The sequence below is a fragment of the Peromyscus eremicus genome, chromosome 1, assembly GCF_949786415.1.
Source record: "Peromyscus eremicus chromosome 1, PerEre_H2_v1, whole genome shotgun sequence".
Taxonomy (NCBI): Eukaryota; Metazoa; Chordata; class Mammalia; order Rodentia; family Cricetidae; genus Peromyscus; species Peromyscus eremicus.
This window is the reverse complement of record NC_081416.1, coordinates 85712475-85732756: the sequence shown is the minus strand read 5'-3', so window position 1 is coordinate 85732756 and position 20282 is coordinate 85712475. Positions and strand designations below refer to the sequence as shown.

Here is a 20282-nt window from a genome sequence, read left to right as displayed (position 1 = left end):
ATGCCAAACTATAACCCTTTTTTTTCCTTGAAGGTCTGGAGATTGAGTTTAGGGCTCTGTGCATGCTAGGCAAGCACTCCACCATGGAACTATGTCTGCAGCCCTTTGTAGCCCAGGGTGGCCTCAAACTCTGCAGTCCGTCTGCCTCAGCCTTCTGAGTGCTGTGGTCACAGGCATGTACCACTGAGTAGACCAGCAAGACATAACAATAATGTGAAAAGTCTGAGGTTATGACAGTAAGAAAAACTAATAAAGTTTATAACGTTTGGGTAGTAAAGCCTGTGTTGTTGTTACCACCTGGCCAATCAGTTTTTTTTTTCTCAATTAACTGAAAGACAATCCTTGATTTATAAGTTATTAGGATAAAGAATCATGTATCAAGTTGATTATGTGCAGAATCAGTAATCTGAGTAAATTTAAACAGGAAATATTTGTATTAGAAGGCAGATGGGGCTGGAGAGATGGCTCAGTGGTTAAGAACACTTGTTGTAGGGAAGGGTAAAATAATAATAATAATAATAATAATAATAATAATAATAATAAAAAGATGCTTGTTGCTCTTTTAGAGGACCCAGATTTGGTTCCCAGAACCCACATGGTAGCTCACAACTGCCTGTAACTCCAGTTCCAGGGGATCCAACCCCCCTCTACTGAGCTCCTCAGGCACTACGTGAATGTGGTGCATAGATACACATGCAGGCAAAAACACTCATATACAATAAAACAAATGAATCTAAAAGAAAATTTAAAAAGAAAAGGCTGAGATTGTACTCGAATAATGGAAGGAGAGGACCGACTCCTAAAAGTTGTCCTGTGACCTTCTTCACATGTTCACCGTGGCACGTGTGCACACACACACACACGATAAATAAATAAACACAAAAGGAAAGAAGGCAGCGGTTGTCAGTTATACAACAGTGGATGTGTATATACACACACTCACTTGTGTATTAGCACACTCGCAGGAACACAACGGTTTAGCAGTGCTGGTTTCAAATAAAATTGGCCTCAGGTGAGTTGAGACACAGAGTCACTCAAATAGTAAAGTTAAGACCCGGAAAGGGCTAGAAAATCTTAAATGTGTGTAACCTCATGCTTAAATAAAAATGGACAGAATTATCAAGGCAGTTATAAAGAAAGCAGATGATGTTTTTTTCTGATAGTGATAGAACAAAAAGTGAAATTGCTAAGAATCTAAGATTTTTACAATGCAGAATTCCGAAGCATGGCTAGTACAGATGCCAAGCATGGGTTACAAATTGTATCTTTTTCTTCGCATTAAAAACACTTAGCTTGAACTTTTTGCAGTATCCCTTTTTGTAAAATTGAAAGATGATTTTATATCATGTAATTCACACACACCCCCATCTCATTATGTAGTCCAGGCTGGTCTGGAGTTCACTATGTAGTCCAGGCTGGCCTCAAGCTCACAGTCTTTCTGCTTTAGCCTCCGGAAGCTGGGATGACAGCATGTGTCCGTCCCCATGTCGTGCTACAGTCCCTCTTGATTTAGTGTTCAGCTGACTGGTGTTGAGTCCACTCTGGTGTTGTATAACTGTCCCCTCTATCTGATTTAACACATTTTCCTCCCCACTAAACAACTCCTTCCCCCAGTGGCCTTTACTTCTGCTTTCCTCTCCCCCCCAAGTGGTGATAATCTGTTCCCTAGGGATTTGTCTACTGGGGGCATTTTACATGGATTGACTCAGAACGTGTGTCCTTGTTGCTCTTGATTTTTTTTTTTTTTTTTTTTTTTTTTTGAGACAGGGTTTCTCTGTGTAGCTTTGCGCCTTTCCTGGAACTCACTTGGTAGCCCAGGCTGGCCTCGAACTCACAGAGATCCGCCTGGCTCTGCCTCCCGAGTGCTGGGATTAAAGGCATGCGCCACCACCGCCCGTACTTGATTTTTAAAACCACACATTTCTCCTTAAAATCTCAGTCTCTGGCTTTTCAAAGTTACTAAAGAGCAAAATAGCCTTTGGTTTTGAATGGCACATGATGATGAGTTGTCTTAGCCATGTGAAACGAAAACTGAACCCAGAATGAATGAACACAGGCCCATAGTGTCTCAGCCTGAGCATCGTTTCTGTCCACCCAAGGCAAGCCGGGGGTTAGGGCAGAGCCTCTGATTCCAGAGGGTGGCATTTTCTTGGACTTAGCACTTTTTTCAGTTGTCTCTAGATACGAACTTCCTTTGGTACTTGACCTGTGCTGTTCTTGCTGTTGGCTTTTGTGTAGGAGCACTGGTACCTAAGCCTCTTGCTTTACCAGTATAATGTTAGGTTTGCTCTGTAAGCCCTATTCAAATAGAGCTTTAATTGAAAGGTTTTTATAAATTGTTTAACCTAGTAATTTTATACAATTGCTTTGAGCACAAGTAATTTTTATTGGCATTTCTGATTAGGTGCCAGAAAAGACCTCTACTTTACCCACTAATTTGGCAGTGGGATTCAGAAACTTAAAGTACTGGGGTTGAAGTGGATGAGATGGTCCAGGCCTGTAAGAGGCAGGAGGACTAAGAGTTCAAGGTTATCCTCAGCTACACAGAAGTTTGAGATCAGCCTGAGCCACGTGACCCTTGCCTCAATAAAGAGAGAGGAGTGAGGCCTAGAGGAATCCCCCAAGTTAAAAAAGTCCAGTGACTGATTTGTGCTGCTGACACAGCTGTAGCTGTGACCAGTTTCAGCTGGTATTGGAGTGTAGACCTGAGGGGCAGTGCGGACATAGCCTAGTCGGTAGAGTGCTTGGTATGCAAGAATGAGGATTTGGGTTTGACTCCCAGAACGTAGGTAAAAAGCCAGGTTTGGAGGCAAATGCTTGTAATCCCAGCACAGGGCCACTGAAGACAAGTAGATCCCTAGTCAGCCAGCTTAGTCTGCCTAGCAAGCTCCGGGCCCCAATGAGAAACCTTGTCTCAGAAAACAAGGTGGACAGCTTCTAAAGTCTCTGGCCACGTCATGCACACAATCATGGGTGTGTGTACCACTGCCCCATCAACATACAAAAATGGAAACAAAGAATAGAGACCTAAACTTGATTCTGCCCTACTGTTAGGTATTTTCTATTACATTTGGATCAGCACACTACCACCTGCCCTAGTGCAGGGGATGAGATCCAGGGCCTTATGCATAAGGCAGGTGCTCTATTGATCAGCTACGTCCCCAGCCCCCCAACGACCTTGGAGATAAGGATTCTAACGGTAGAGCAGATGAAGGCAGTGTGGTGAATGGCAGTGGTTTATATTGCTTCAGAATTCGCTACAGGACTTGATAAGAGAGATTGTGGGGCCCTTCCCAGGTCTCTGATTTACGATACCAGCACAAGCCCTGGGAAGTTGCATTTCTACCAAGGAGTTACTCACAGGTAGCCTGCCACCTGCATGTCGGTCACTTCAGGTCTCAGCCCTGCTCTGTGGCTTTCTGAGGACTGTTCCTGTTTCCCGTATGCCTTCTCCATGCTGTGCATGTTCTTAGTTTTGTTCTCGATCTGATCCCCAATGGAGGCCTTCATGTATATAAGCACGCAGTGTCAGATATTCATCATTTTTGATCCTTGCAGGAGACCCAGAGCTCTGAATCATTATGAAAATGGAATAAAATTTAAACTATAGTATTCAGGATGTTTGAAACCTTTTGCTTTTTTTGTTTTAACCCCTGACATCCTACTTGTGAGAAGTGAACATAATAATCACTACACTACAGAAACCTCTCCAACATCCTACCTGATAGATACACGAGTTTTTTTAATTGTCTTTTTGAAACACAGTCTCTTCTGTACAGCCCTGGTTGGCTGGAACTTGGCTATGTAGACTAGACTGGCCATGAACTTGCTGCAATCCTCCTGCCTCTGCTTCTTGAGTTCTATGATTACAGGGGTGTGCCACCACACCTGGCCTACTTGGTATTTTATTGGCCTATTTATTTAAAAGCAGCTATTGGCTGTTTTTGTTTGTTTATATGTTTCGAGACAAGGTTTCTCTGTGTAGCCCTGGCTGTCTTGGAACTCTCGCTATAGACCAGGATGGCCTGGAACTCACAGAAATCCATCTGCTTCTGCCTCCTGAGTGCTAGTGTTAAAGGCACACACCACCACTGCCTGGCTGTTTTTTGTTTGTTTGTTTTTTTAGAACCATTCATTCGTTCATTCTCTGAGTGTGCCTATGTGTCACAGGATACCCGTGGGGGCCAGAGGACAGCTTTCGGTGGTTAGTTCTCTCCTTCCATCAGTGTGGGTCCCAGGGACCAAACTCAGTTTGTCAGCCTTGCTAGGAAATGCCTTTATTCTCTGGGCTATCTTGCCAGCCTGGCTGGTTTTTCCACCATTTTTTATTGTTACTGTTTGTTTTCAACGTTTGTGTTTTTATATTTTATCTGTATATTTGCATGAACTGCTCACAGAGACCAGAAGAGGGCGCCAAATCCTCTGGAACTGGAGCTGCAGGTGCATGTGCTCTCAACTGCTGCCCGTCTCTGCAGCTTTTCGTTTTATTTATTTATTTATTTTAGGATTCATTTGTTTTTGATTTTACCTGTATGGGTGTTTTGCCCTTGTGTGTGTTTGTGCACCACATGCATTCTTGGTGCCTGTGGAAGCCAGAAGGTTCTCTGGAACTGGAGTTACATACAGTTGTGAGCAACCTGATGTGGGTGCTGGGGACTGAGCTCAGGTCCTATGGAAGAGCAGCAAGTGCTCCTACCCTCTTAACCAGCAATCTCTGTAGCCTCTTGTATCGAGCATTTTGTAATTAACCTCCCCTCCCCCTTTTTCTTTCTCTCCTGAGACAGGGTTTCTTTATGTAGCCCTGGCTGAACTAGAACTCACTCTGGAGCCCAGACTAGCCTCGAATTCAGAGATCCACCTGCCTCCTGAGTGCCGGGATTAAATGTGTGAGCCATCACCGCCCAGCTTGCTTTCTTTTTTCCATTCAAATTTTTAGTTAGTGTACAAAATAAATAATGGGTTTAATTATGACATTTTCATAGTACGCATTGTTGTGTTTTGTTCCTGTTTGCTCCCCACAGCCCCTTCCACCAATCTTCTTCTCTCCCTGGTCCCCCTTTCTCCTCCCCCACAAATAGATCCCTGTCTGGTTTTATGTCACAGGTGTATGAATACATTGTTTAAATGTAGATTCTTGACCTGACATTAAACAAGCAATGTCTTATCCCCCAACCCCTTCTGCTTTTACCCTCTCATGCCCCCCTCATTCCTGATTCCCATCCTAGTCTAAATGTCTACTTTCGATTGTTTATTTTATTTATTTATTTATTTATTTATTTATTTATTTATTTATTTATTTTGTTTTTTTGAGACAGGGTTTCTCTGTGTAGCTTTGCGCCTTTCCTGGAACTCACTTGGTAGCCCAGGCTGGCCTCGAACTCACAGAGATCCGCCTGGCTCTGCCTCCCGAGTGCTGGGATTCAAGGCGTGCGCCACCACCGCCCGGCGATTGTTTACTTTTTGATACAGGGTCTCTGCACCCAGAGTGGCCTAGAACTTAACTATGTAGCCCAGGTTGCCCTTGAACTCATGACAATCCTCCTGCCTCAGCCTCCCAAGTGCTGGGATACAAGAGTGAGCCACCATGTCTAACTTTCAAATGTTTTCTTATATGAGCAGTTTAGAAGTAAAAGTTTTGTTTTTTGTCTTTTAGTTTAGAAATGAAAAACATTTCTCCCTCAATTTCCTTCCTGCCTCCTCCCCTCCCCTCCTTCCTTTTTGGTTTTTGAATAGGATCTTGGCTGTGGTATCCCGGCTTGCCTGGAATTTAGCATGTAGCTCAGGCTAGTCTCAGACCCACAGTGGTCTTCCCAGCCTAACCTCCTAAGTGGTGGGATTATAGCTATGCACCACCACACCAGGCTGTTTGTTTTGAGGCAGGGTTTCACCAAGTGGCCCATGCTGGCCTGGAGCATACAATCTTCCTGCTTCAGCCACCAGAGTACTAGGATGATAGGCCCATGCCAATTCATCAAGCCCTCCCCTGATTTTCTTTGGTGATTAATTATAAGCATCAATTTTTTAAATTATACTCTATTTTCACCTCATTTCCTAGAGGGTTTTTTTAACCTCTTAGGAATGAATATATGATTGACATGGCATGGCACTGGGAGTACATGTCTACTGCCTTATAGCCTGTTTCCAGGACTTTGCAATAATGACCATCTTCATTTCAGATGAGGTGGAAGATCATCCAGCTACAGTACTGTTTTCTCTTGGTTCCGTGCGTGCTCACTGTTCTGGAAGCTGTGCCTATAGATGTAGACAAGACCAAAGTACACAACGTTGAGCCCGTGGACAGTGCAAAGATAGAGCCCCCAGTAAGTGCATGGGTGGATGAGAATACCTAAATGTAATCTACAGTGATGGATACGAGGCTCGGGCTAAACAACTCATGTGGTGAAAGTCTGACCAGCTGCGGGACTGTGAATATTGTTAATGTTGACTCTGCATAGAACCCCACATTGAGCAGCTGTTTCTGAAGCAGTAGTAAAAAGGGTACCGGGCAGGAACCAAGTGATGTATGTAACACTGACCACTGCTATTTAGTGTAATTGGTATGTGAGAAGAATTAATCAGGGCTGGAGAGATGGCCCAGAGGTTAAGAACACTGGCTGTTCTTCCAGAGGTCCTGAGTTCAATTCCCGGCACCCATATGGTGGCTCACAACCATCTGTAATGAGATCTGGTACCCTCTTCTGGCCTGCAGGGATATATGCAAACAGGACACTGTATACATAATAAATAAATAAATCTTATATAAAAAAGAATTAATCAGTACATTTTTAATGTAGCAATAATTATCCAAAAAGTGAAATACTGTTATTTTCAAAGGAGGGAGAGATGATCATGGGGAGAAACCATTCATGTTTCCCCCCAGAAATCCATTCACACCATCATGTTATTGTTTTTCAGTGGTGGGAATGGAACCTGGAGCATGTATTCTAGGCAAGCACTCCACCCCTTAGCTACATCTCCAACCTTAAATCTTCACTTTCTAGACCACACAGGACATTTACACTTATTTTGTAATAAACCCTGATTTTGGTCCCAATTCAAAACTCTTCCTTGACTGTTGAAGCTGTCAGAGAACGTTCTGTCTTGGTGCCATTTTGCTAGAAGTTGCATTTCAGGATGCAAGTCTTTCTGTTCAGACTAAGGTAAACTTTCTGAGCTGTGACGGCTTGTTTCTTTCTGACTCACAGGATACCGGACTTTATTACGATGAATACCTCAAGCAAGTGATTGACGTCCTGGAAACAGATCAACATTTCAGAGAAAAGCTCCAGAAAGCAGACATAGAGGAAATAAGGGTGAGTGGAGTTCAGCAATGGGCATGGCAGAAAAAAAAAAAATCACACTGAGAAATAGATCGGGTGGCTGGATCTGTGCTGTTATATTACAGAGGTGTGGAAGACAGACTGTGGCCCATATGGAGCAGTGGGTAAAGGCAGGAAGTCATTCTTCCCAGCAGAGATTATGTCAGAGCTAAACTGTAGAAGGAAGAGGGAGGGGCTGGATGGTGTATGAGCCCAACATGCAAGGGCTGTTATGCACACCATGTATAGGAAGTACTCTGGAGTTAGAAATGGAGGCTATGAGTGGCCAGAAAATGGTGTTGGAGTCATGGGCCAAATGGCAGGGAGCTCTGTACAGCAAGTGCAGTGGCTTGGATCATGTTCTGAGGACAGCAGGAAGTTATTCAAAGCTGAAGAGCAGGTTAGGGCCTGATTCTTTGGTCAGTTCCAGATTAGCAGACGAGGTAATGAGCTGTATCTTATGTTACTACAACAGGTGCAACCATTTGCCTCCATCCTAAGGATACTGTTATGTATAATGTCCTGGTCATATTGAAACTGTACAGCTGCACAGGTTATATGCAACACTATTTATTCCATTACGTGTAAATGATTTATGCATCGTGCGTTTCAATGTATGTGCAGGTCCTGGAAAAAATCCTCTCCTCTAGGGGTTAAAGTGAGGAAAGGCTATTGTAAATTTTAAGTGTTCATCAGTTGAGAAGACATTTGGATTATTTCTGCTTATTTTGGTTAGTCTGGGTAATGCTGCTGTGAACAGTGATGCTTAAGTTACAGTGTTAACGTGTTTCAGCCTCTCAGTTATAGTCCTGGGGATGAAATTTCTGGGTCACATGCCCACTCTATTTTTAGATTTTGAAAGAACTACTTTGAAGGAATAGTTTGTTTCTGTCTTCCATGGCAGGGTCTCAGGTAATCCAAGCTGGTTTCAAGCTCACTGTATAGCCAAAGCCTTTGGATTTTTGATCCTCCTGCCTGAGATTACAGATTTGGCCCACCACACCTGGATCTTTTCAATGCAGTACTAACTTTCTTGCATGGTAGACAAGCACCCTACTAACTGAGATACATTCCTCCACATGTTAGGGTTTTTTTTTTTGAGACAGGGTTTCATGGAGACTGGGCTAGCCTTGAACCCTTGATCTTCATGCCCTTACCTTTCAAGTGCTGGGATTGTAGGAATGAATGATCATGCCCAGCTGAAATGAGACTCCTGGAAGGGATGCTTTTATAATGCCAAATGTATCTAAGTTAGCCAAACTGTTACTAATTTAAGATAATGCTATTTAAAAACACATGTTTTAAATGTGTGGGTGTTCCGCTTGTGTGTGTCTGTGCATCATGAGTATTCAGTGTCCACACACGTCAGATAGGGTGTTGGATCTGGAGTTACAGATGGTTGTGAGCTGCCATGTGGATTCTGGGAACCACACCTTGGTCCTCTGGAAGAGCAGCCTGTGCTCTTAACTGCTGAGCCATCTCTCCAGTTCCTTTAATGCTGTTTTTACTCTGTTACCACAGGTCTAAAATGGAATATACTAGATAAAACTAATTTGTTGATTTTGTTGACAGAATGGGAGGCTGAGCAAAGAGCTGGACTTAGTAAGTCACCATGTGAGGACAAAACTCGATGAACTCAAGAGGCAAGAAGTAGGAAGGCTGAGAATGCTTATCAAAGCTAAGCTGGATTCCCTTCAAGGTGGGTTCTAGGCAGATGGGAGGGCACTTCCAGTACTTGTTTGTTGAGACTTGGTTTATGTAAAGGGCCTCTAGCATGCTCATTTATATGTGCATAGTATGTATGTGTATGTGTGTGCATGAGTAGTATGTGCACACTCATGTGTGCTTGTGTGTAGAGGTCAGAGGTTAATGTAAGGTGTCCTCTGAGACTGATATTTGCTGTTTTCTCATGCTTCTGCAGATACTGGCATGAATCACCACCTTCTCCTGAAGCAGTTCGAACACCTGAACCACCAGAATCCTGACAGATTTGAATCCAGAGATTTGGATATGCTAATCAAAGCGGTGAGGGTATGGCCCCAAAGTGGGGTCTTGATGTTCCTTTGAGGTTCTGTGATTTGACGAAATAGGAACATAACTTTCATGGCTCTGGAGACCATGTATCTTCCAAGGAAGGTTGCTTAAGCTTTCTCACTACAGATACTATTACTAACATGGGTGCACATCGCTCATCCATGTCCCCAAATCTAGAATGCTGCAAAAACTGAACCAGGTTTGAACTAGCCAATCACAATGGTATCTATAGTTTTTATTTAGACGTTATAAGGAAGTCTTGCCTATGAAGGTTCTATGGAAGAATCAGCTTCCTTTGCCAGTTTATGGTGTTTCCTGGTATTTCTTGTCATGAGGCAGTGTGACTCAAGTCTCTCCATCTCCATTTGGCATTCCTCCTTGGGCCCAAAATTTGGACAATCTCTTAAAATTTTGTTACTAGTATATTTATTTTATATATGATATATTTATATAATATTTATTACTCTGATATATTATTATCTTATTGTATTACTATATATTATATTTGTGTGTGGTGCTAGGAGTTACACAACTCCAAATTTCATGGATGTTAGGGATTCATGCATGCTGGGAATCCTGGTCTGAGCTACCACATCTGGCTGGCCCTGGGGGGTTTAGATGAGAGTCTGTGGACTTACTGTATTAGTTATGAGAGGAATTGACAAACTTGATGTTTCAGTTGAGTGGTTATGAAATTTAGTGAAATAGCTGTTGACCATATTTCCTGTCACATCCACGTTTGACCTAGTTCCTTCTTTTTGAAATCAGTTTATATTTTGCCTGTTTTGAATAGTTCAATGTTGGTTTGTTTGTTTGTTTTTCTCTCCCATTCCACATCTGTTAGAGAGCACAGTGTATTTTTAAGAGCTGTTTTATTTTATTTTTTTATTTTTTTTTTAGTTTTTTGAGACAGGGTTTTCCCGTGTAGTTTTGGTGCCTGTCCTGGATCTCGTTCTGTAGATCAGGCTGGCCTTGAACTCACAGAGATCCACCTGGCTCTGCCTCCCGAGTGCTGGGATTAAAGAAGTGTGTCACCACTGCCCGGCTGAGCTGTTTTATTGTTCTAGAGACATAGTTCTTTGCTCAGTTGCAAGACGCTGCCTCAATGAATGAGGTGGGGAGCAATTAGGGAAGACTCCAACAACATGCACTTCCACACACACACCTACACACAAATGCCCATGCACATGTGAGTGCACATGCACACTCTCGGGCACCCCACACACAGGCATGTGAGAGAAAGAAAAGAGAATGACCGTTTACACTTCTCTGGCATGCTGATTTGAATGGGTTGTGCTCTAGGCAACCGCAGATCTGGAGCAGTATGACCGGACTCGGCATGAAGAGTTTAAGAAGTATGAGATGATGAAGGAACACGAGCGCAGAGAGTATTTAAAAACACTGGATGAGGAAAAGAGAAAAGAAGAAGAATCTAAATTTGAAGAAATGAAGAGGAAGCATGAAAACCACCCCAAAGTCAATCATCCTGTAAGGACTGTGATTTGTGGAAACCGTATCTAGATGAAGCGAATTCCTTGTAGCAGAATTTTATCCTAAGTTTAGCATGTAAATCTCGAGTCTTAATTCTGAAAAGTTCCTCAGACATATTTTTTGAGTCTCTATACATAGATTATATTTTGTTTTGAGCAATTTCTTAAAATTGGTTCACAGGGAAGCAAAGACCAACTAAAAGAGGTTTGGGAAGAGGCTGATGGATTGGACCCTAATGACTTTGACCCCAAGACATTTTTCAAATTACATGGTAACAGATTTGATACAAATATTGATATTTATATCTGCTGTTTGAAAAGTCTGTATTTGATTTACTCGTTATTGATGACTGTGATGGTTTGCTGTTGAGTTCTACCAATAGTCATATTTAGAGTTCTTCCTCCAGATGAAATTATTAATAGTCTTTTAGCTGACCTCAACAGAAGGTATTTTAGAGCAGAGCCATGGCCTTTTGCTTGCTTTTGCTATTGAATCACTGTGTGACTCACTCCAAAGCTTTTTGTAAGCTGGAGGTAATTCTGTAGCTCGTTAGGTTAAATCTAACAAGCTTTACATGACAGAAATAAAATTTTGCTAAACTTATCTAGTGGTGACACCTGTAATCTCAGCACCTGGGAAACTGAGGCAGGAGGATTGCTGCATGTGCTAGCCTATCCTGGACTACATAGTGACTACCAAGTCAGTCAGGGCTACATAGCAAGACCACGCTTAAATTTTGTTTTTCAACTACTTTTATTCTTATAGATACTGCTCTATCTTTCTGGGAAGAAATAGATAATGTGTACTTTTCTAAAACATGATTATGAACTGTAAATATAGAATTGACCTGGAGCTGCTCGGAGGCTTTGTGAAAAGATGAAGCCCTGCCTGCAGCCAATTGTCACTGTACATCAGCACTGCTTTCACAAACTGTTATAATTGTATTTTGAGTGTTTGTTTTCTGAAGGATTCAAATCTGCCTTTGCATTTGTAACTATTGAACTTTAGATGTCAACAGTGATGGATTCCTGGATGAACAAGAATTAGAAGCACTGTTCACAAAAGAGGTAAACAATGGTTATGTCCTCAGGCCCGTCTGCCTCGTTCCCCTTGGGCACCTTGTCTTCTTTCATATTGGTTTTCACACTTTCCTTTTTTTAGTTGGCAAAAGTGTACGACCCCCGAAATGCGGAGGATGATATGATAGAAATGGAGGAAGAAAGACTTCGCATGAGAGAGCATGTCATGAACGAGGTATGCTTTAAGGCGAGGGTCTGTGTCATGTCTATTATTATTCAAGTTCTTGTGCTAATCCTTATCATAAGATGGAAGAATAAATATACAGTTGGTATTTTTTTAGACTTATTTATTTTTATTTTATGTGTGTGAGTGTTTGCCTGTCTGTACATATGTGCACATGTGTGTGCCTGGTACCCGAGAAGGCCGGAAGAAGATGCTTGATCTCTTGAAATTGGAATTACAGACAGTTGTGAGAGGCCATGTCGGTGCTAGGAACTGAACCTGGGTTCTCTGAAAGAGCAGCAAGAGCTTTTAACTGTTGAGCCATCTCCCCAATGATAGGTACTTAATTGGATTTTGTATTTGTAACCAGTTATTATACTAGATTTCTTTAACAAAATAATCTGTAACCGCTTTAAAGTATTTTATAAGATTATGATACTACTGTATGTCAGCAATTAACATTTTAGGGAAGTAAAAAAGCAATGAGGTTTTATAGTTAACATTTTTAAAACCTACATAAGCTTTTATGGGTTGAAAAGCCCTAGTCAGAAACCCAAAATGCTCCAAAATTCAACACTTTCTGATCACTGGCAAAGGTGCAAGGTATAGGAAAGCCTATACCATGAATTTTTATGTTCATGCACCAAATCATTCATAAAATTGTATAAAGTTGCCTTTAGGCTGTATGTATAAGTTGTATATATGACCCATAAATCAATTTTTTTTGGGATCCCAAACCCAAGAAACCTCATTATGTATGTACAAATATCTCAAAAAAATCTCAAATTTAAAAACCACTTCTGGTTCCACACATTTTGGATAAGGGGTACTCAGCCCACACTGAGAAGATTTCCAAGTTCCATTACTTTAGTAACTATGGCAACAAATATCTACATCTTTACCTTCCATAAACTTCAAAGGTACGAGAAGGTGGGTTGGCTCAGCCAAGCTTGGGCCTAGTGTGGTTTGGCTTTTTGATGTCCTTCATTCCCAGGCTGCAGGAGCATTCTCTCACTGGATGATGTAAGGGACATAAGAAACTCAAGACCCTTTCACGCAGTAATGTATAAGACTTGTGCCCAGCCATGCCAAGCCCCATGTCTGCTCACATCCCACTGACGGAAGCAGGTCCACAGTGAGGAGAGGATGGGTACCTCTCACAGGCTGTTTCAGCAACACATGCTGAGGTGGAGGCAGGGATGTAGACCCTCGTTATAGGACAGAGCTGTAATTACAATAAAAACATAAACCATCACAAGCACCTAAAATTTTAATTTCTGTCTTTTAGAGCAGCTGATTATTTTATTGCCTTTACTTGTTCAGTGAGTTTGTCTTTCTCCCCTGACTTGGGTTTCCGGGAACAGAGTGACGCGTGTTGCTAAGTAATGACAGATGTGAGTAGAAGGACAGTTGCCTCAGCAGTGTTTGTTCTAGTGTGTGACCCTACTGCATACCCCTACTCCCCCAATACTAGAGCAGAGATGGTTCAGGACCATCATGGCTTAGACATGGTAGCCCATGTGGCAGGCATGGTGTAGGAGATTGAGAGCTATAATCTGCAGGTAGAGAGAATGAGACTCTGGGCTTGGCTTGAACTTTTGAAACCTCAGAGCCCACCCCCAGTGACACACTTCCTCCAACAAGGCCACACCTCCTAATCCTTCTCAAATAGTGCTACTCCCTAATGACTAAGCTTTCAAGTATATGAACCTAATGGGGGGACATTCTTATTCAAACTGCCACACATGCCTCTATTCTCAGCACTTGATAGGCAGAGACAGAAGAACCACTGGAAGTTCAGTCCAAACTGATCTTCATAGCTAGGTCCATATTTACTGAGACCCCATCTTGGAAAGTGTGCCTGTGAAGAGCAGTAAGTTGGGCCTCTTAACTTACCTGCTTGTTCTTGGCCGTGGCAGCTGCTCTGGAGTAGCAATTGTTCTTGTCTCAGCATTTGGGTCTAGCTGGATTAAGTTTATTGTGGTAAAGGCATTATATATATAAAGGTTATATTGTTATTAGCCATAACAATATAACCAGCCAGATTACTGACTTGGTGTGTTGGTCTTGAGCATATCAGGTAGATGGACGGCTTGTGTTTTCAAGTTTTAAGTCTATACGTGAATGTTTCTTGATTCTATAAAATGGAGTGCATTTCTTCATTTCCCCTCTCGTTTCTGCATATATGTTAACCTTATCCTAATTGGTGAATGTTTACAAGGGGGCATCTCTTGGGATATTTGTACCTAAAAAATAAGACTTATTTATGTTGCTTTTATATTTTCCTTTAATCAGATTGATAGCAACAAAGACCGACTGGTGACTCTGGAAGAATTCTTGAGAGCTACAGAGAAGAAGGAGTTCTTGGAGCCAGACAGCTGGGAGGTAAGAGGACAAGCTTCAGAGGGCACGTGGTTCTAGAGGCCCTGCACCACTGTGTCCTGCCTTTCGCTGTCATTTCTCATTGTGTTTGTGTGTGTAATCTTACATATTAGTGTTTTACATCATGTCACTATAAAGTAATAGGTCCTTGTCTCCTTGGAAAAATTTCTAGTAATTTATGATCACAGAGCATACAGTTAGAAAAGTTTTTTCAAAAAAGGATTTATTTATTTTTATCTTGTGTGTATGTGTGTGTGTGTGTGTGTGTGTGTGTGTGTGTGTGTGTGTAAGTGCCTGCATGTATATGTGTGCACCATGTGCATGCCTGGCGCCTGAGGAAGGGAAAGGGGGAGTCCAGTCACCTGGAATTGGAGTGACAGACCGTTGTGAGCCACCGTGTGAGTGCGAGGAACCAAACCTGGATCCTTTCCAATAGCATCCAATGCTCCTAACTGCTGAGTCACCTCTCCAGCCCTCAGTTTAGAAATCTTTTTAAAAGTCTGCATTTGCTAAGTATAAAATATCATCACTGAAAATTTAAAACTTACATCTATTTTAAGAAGAAATTAAAGGACCCACTGAGCTGTGTCTACAGATCCATTTTTGTTACTGTTGTTAGAGGCAGTATCTCATGTACCAAGGACAGCCTTCAACTGATCCTCCTGCCTCACCTCCTGTGTGTTGTGATTACAGGCATGCACCACTGTGTTTTTGTTTTCTAACACTGTGCCTCAGTCTTGAAGTAACCTTCCTGTCCCAGTCCCCTGAGTGCTGGGATTACAGGTATAAGCCCCTAGACCTGTTTTCCAATATTTTATTGCTATTATGAAAGAAGCTGGGGCCTGGGAAGATGGCTCAGGGGATAAGATGCTTGCCATGCAAGTGTGAGGTCTGTAGTTCAAGTCCCCAGAATCCATGTAAAAAGTCAGATCCCTATTGCTACAGGGAGCGGGCAGAGATAGGAGAATTGCTGGGAATTGCCATCTGCCAGACTAACTCCAAGTTCAGTGAAAGACCCTGTCTTACGGTGGTCATAGTGGAAGAGATGGAGTAGGACACTGTCTTCTCTGGCCTGTGCATTGCCCCCTCCCCACACTATCCATGCTGTCTGTCTACCTATCTGTAGAAGAAGCTCAACCAGTGATGCAAATCAGTTAGCCAGGTACTTTCCAGAGTCTGAGGCAGGAATGTTCCTCTTAAGTTCAAGGCCAGCCTGAGCTACAGAGTGAGTTCAAGGCCAGCCTGGGCAAATTAGTAAAACCTTGTCAAAATAGAAAGTGTAAAAAGCGTGGTGGTGGGAAAAAAAGGGAAGCTGGGAGTATAGCTCAGTGGTAGAACACCCTAAGGTCATGTACAAGGTCCTACCTAAGTTCAATCCCCAGGAACACAAGTAAATATAAAGAAGTACATAACCTGGGTGTGGTCATCTATGCCTATAATCTCAGCACTTAGAAGGCGGAGGCAGGAGAGTCAGTGTTCAAGGTCTCATCATGAGATACATAGCAAGTTAGAAGGCTTTCTGGACTACATGAGAGTATGTCTCCAAAAACCAGAAAAGAAATAGTTTTTTAAAAAGTATAAACAAGAGCTGGACAGATGGCTCAGTGGTTAAAAACATTTGCTGCTCCTGCAGAGAACCTTGGTTGGGTCTCCAGCGCATACAAGGTGACTCACAGCTTCCAGTTCCAGAGGATACGACACCCTCTTCTGGCCTCTACAGGTACCAGGCATGCACACGGCACACTTAGGTGTGTATATACTCAGTCACACTTGTACAGACATATAAAATAAATATTTAAAATATAATGAATAAATTAGTTAAAAAGAAATCACTAATATAAACACATTTCTCCCCCCCTTCCCCCTCTCTCTTCCTTCTATCATTCCTTTTTGCTGGCTCCCTCCCTCCCTCCCTCCCTCCCTCCCTCCCTCCCCCATTCATTCTCTCACTTATCTACTCACTCACTCACTCACTCACCTACTCACTCTCTCACTCACTCACTCACTCACTCTCTCACTCACTCACTCACTCACTCACTCACTCACCTACTCACTCACTCACTCACTCACTCACTCACTCACTCACTCACTCACTCTGTAGTCCAGGATATTCTGGAAGTCACATTACTAATCTGAGCATGAATCCTTTTCATTTGTTTTGTATTTTGAAAGGATCTCATTTTATAGACTGGGCTGTACTGGAACTCACTATGTAGCTTGAGCTGACTTTGAACTGGAGGCCGTTCATTACAGGGATGAACCACCATGCCTTGTTAATACATTTTTTTCTTATTTTGCCTAAGAGTATATATGCTTTTTTGTACATGATGATTCTAGAATTTTAAAATTTTTTGTGATTTATTTATTTTTATTTTATTTATGTTTGTGTTTTGTATGTATGTCTGTGAGAGTGTTGGCTCCCTTGGGGCTGGAGTTGTGAGGATGTTAAATCCCTTGGGGCTGGAGTTCCAGACAGTTGTGAGCTGCCATGTGGATGCTGGGAATTGAACCTGGTTCCTCTGGAAGAGCAGCCCGTGCTCCTAACTGCTGAGCCATCTCTCCATCCCTGAAGATCCTAGAATTTTAAAGCTGAGCATGACACCCTTTGTTCCTGGCACTATTATTTACTTACCTTCCTTTTAGACATTGGGTCAGCAACAGTTATTCACCGAGGAAGAACTGAAAGAATATGAAAACATTATTGCCGCACAAGAAAATGAACTTAGGAAGAGGGCAGATGAACTGCAGAAGCAGAAGGAAGAGTTGCAGCGTCAGCATGACCACCTGGAGGCTCAGAAGCAGGAGTATCAGCAGGTCGACACTGAGGGGGTGTGGCTTGCAGGGACTGTTGTGATGCATGAGGCTCAGAAACCTGCGTATTAGCAGATGAGATGTGGCTTTCAGGAAATGACGGGGCCCCTTAAAGTGATGTCCATCTGTAGTTCCAGCTGCTCAGACAGGAGGTTTGCTTGAGCCCTGCCACCAGATTCTATCACAGAGTGAAATCTGTCTCAAATAAACGAAAATAAACAAACTCGAGTTAGGGGCTGGAGGTATAGCCCAGAGGTGGAGAATGTGCTTAGCATGTGTGAGGTCCTGGGTTTGGTCTCCAGTGTGACAACAGGAAGCCCAAACCAGATGTTAGATGCTTTACTGAAAGCCTGTGAATTTTTTTGTTTTTTGTTTGTTTGATTGTTTGTTTATTTTATTCTTTTGAGACAAGGTCTCCTATAGCCAGGGCTGGCCTGGAACTCATGATCCTCCTGCCTCTGCCTCCCTAGCACTGAGATTACAGGAGTCTATATAACACCAAGCTAAGCATGTGTTTTTATAATATGCCATTAAGCTGTCATTTTTTAAATTTTAGTGTGTTTTAAAACTAGCTTTGTTACAACTTCTGTTTTGGAATTGTGGAATCAATGAGAACATGTCACACCAACTGAGCTGTGAAGGTGACTTTTATCTCCTCCCAAGTGCTAGGATTGCAGGGGTGCACCACAAAGCCTGGCTAGTCACTATCAGAGGAATAACTGAATGTGTATGAAAATAATGGCAGTCTTCACACGGGCTGGAGGAAGAGCTGGTGAGGACCCACATGAAGACAGGGCTTTTATCTTATTACCAATGACCAACAGTGGACTCTGCCTCAGAGCCCAGTTCACCTGCTGCTCTCTGCTCTGATTCTCAGTGTGACATGAGATAGTAGTCATCCTTCCTCAGTGTCCAAGAGTATGATAGGGACAGTGTTCTAGGGGAAAAAAACCTCAGTTTATTATGCTTAGCCAAAGATCGAATATATGACCGAAACAATGAGCAGCACTTTTATATTTTTCCCACTCACCAGGCTGTTCAGCAGCTAGAACAGAAGAAATTTCAACAAGGGATCGCTCCATCAGGGCCAGCAGGAGAGTTGAAGTTTGAGCCACGTATGTAATTTTCCTTTGTTTGTTTAGGGTAATAAACCATTATAAATCGATAACCATTTTTCATTTCAAATACAGTCTATCTTCAGATGATTAAAATTCACATTGTATTCTATATATTTGAAGAAATAGAGAAATCTGCATTAAAGAAACTTTGAAATGTTCTCCAAAATTTTTACATTTTTCAAATGCCACATAATTAGATGACCATCGTTATGGTGCAGTAATTTATTTCAAAATTATTTGTAATTCTTTATGACCATTTATATTGATCTTACCAGAGAGCATGTTTATAATTTGTAATCTATGATGAGCTAACCATACTTTCAAAAAGTAAAATAATGTATTTTAAATAAAAGAACATTCAGAATAAAGGAAGATATGTTTAAAATGTGAGCATACTTCTTTTGAACAGACACGTAAAGTCCCGACGTCTGCAAGAACTCGGAAGAAAACTGTTCACTCAACATCTGTTTCATCTTTCAACATCCCCTCTTTTATCTTCACTCAATAAATACTTTAAAGCACATTTGGAATAAAGGGAGAGACCTTTAAAGTGAGAACACAATTTTTAATTTTTTTCACGCAGGTATTAAGGATTGAAATTTACAGAACCGGGACAGAAACAGACTCAGCCACTCCTCCCATTGTTCTTCATTCCTGTTAGTGCTCAGGGGCCACATCCCATAGTTTCATGACACAGTCGTTAGCTGGGTGAGAGAGCTCTGCCTGTGGCTTGAGGATAACCCGGTGTCACTCTGAGGATAGTTTTCTTTCATAGGTGCTGTCTTCCTCTCTCAGCAAACCCCTCTTTGATATTCATGGTTATTCCGAAAAAGCCATCCCCCCTCCAACCCCCGTGTTTCTGGTGATTTTGGCCTATTTTATCACCCCACCTTCAAGAAGGCTGCAGTTGAGTGGCGTCTGCTCCCACATCAGAATTGCTTTATTCATGTGCTTGCCTTCTGTCCCTCCCTGGGATAGAAAACATTGATTTCATGTTTTTAAATCATTGACAGTGATTTAAACTAGACAAGAAGTCTCCCTCTTTCTCTAAAGAAATCTAGAAGGAGTAGTGTGGAAGTCTCCACTTTTCTACTCTGCTATCCTTAGCGCACGGTTTTAGCCTTAGATCACTTCACGCTCTGTCTGTCATGGCAGTGGGGACAGACAGGAAAAAGGACTTGAGGAATTTTCCAGAAGAACTTGGCAGCGCTTGAATTTACATCTCCTGTATTTTCACTGTGCTCAAATGTTCAGGGCCATACCTGAATGGACTTTAGGAAGGATGTCCTACTTGGCTGGCAGCCTTACTCTGTGTCATACCTACTGCAGGTCACGTGATGCTCCTCAGTGCCCTGCAGGCTGAATAACCCACAAGGGGAAGTGACTAGCTTTAACTTAGGATTCTCTTATAAAGGCAAAGGAAATGTTTGGAGGACACGTTTGGTCTTAAATCAATCCTTGTCATCATCTACATTTCTGTCTGCACTCTCTTCAAACAGAAGACACTTACCAGCTCCAAGGAGAAATTCACCAGTCATCACTACACATTAGCCCCAAGACCATGATTTTGCTCTGTTGTCGTCTCAGTCAGATTAGGCCATGGCCCCTTGTGTTTTCTACCCCAAGAACACAACATACAGGATGCCTGGGCACCGGGGGACTGCAGCAAGTTTAGAGGAAGGATGACTCATGGGCTAGGAGGTAGCTCACTGGGACAGCATTTGCCTGCCACAAGCAAGGCCATCACCAACCCCCAGAAGCGCAAGCAAATTAAAAAAGCAGAAGAAAAGAGACTCAGGAATGGGATAGCTGACCCTTAGCACTTAAAAGGTACTGTTTGGCTGTAATGCATGAATATCTGCTTGCTTGCTCATCGGGCAATCCC

The 20282-nt window shown here is 42.3% G+C and overlaps 1 protein-coding gene across 1 annotated transcript in view; it reads left to right on the top strand.

Annotated features, from left to right (window-relative positions):
- The window catches only part of Nucb2 (nucleobindin 2), a 32500-nt gene extending 13553 nt beyond the window's left edge, over positions 1-18947 (top strand). Inside the window, exons 3-13 of the mRNA XM_059268338.1 lie at positions 6177-6320; positions 7206-7313; positions 8892-9018; positions 9241-9344; positions 10656-10841; positions 11025-11115; positions 11853-11911; positions 12006-12098; positions 14382-14471; positions 17112-17282; positions 18313-18947. Coding sequence (XP_059124321.1) covers positions 6177-6320; positions 7206-7313; positions 8892-9018; positions 9241-9344; positions 10656-10841; positions 11025-11115; positions 11853-11911; positions 12006-12098; positions 14382-14471; positions 17112-17282; positions 18313-18402 — 1263 coding nt within the window. The 3' untranslated portion in view covers positions 18403-18947. The remainder of the gene's footprint in view (positions 1-6176; positions 6321-7205; positions 7314-8891; positions 9019-9240; positions 9345-10655; positions 10842-11024; positions 11116-11852; positions 11912-12005; positions 12099-14381; positions 14472-17111; positions 17283-18312) is intronic.
- The last annotated feature ends 1335 nt before the right edge of the window (positions 18948-20282 follow it).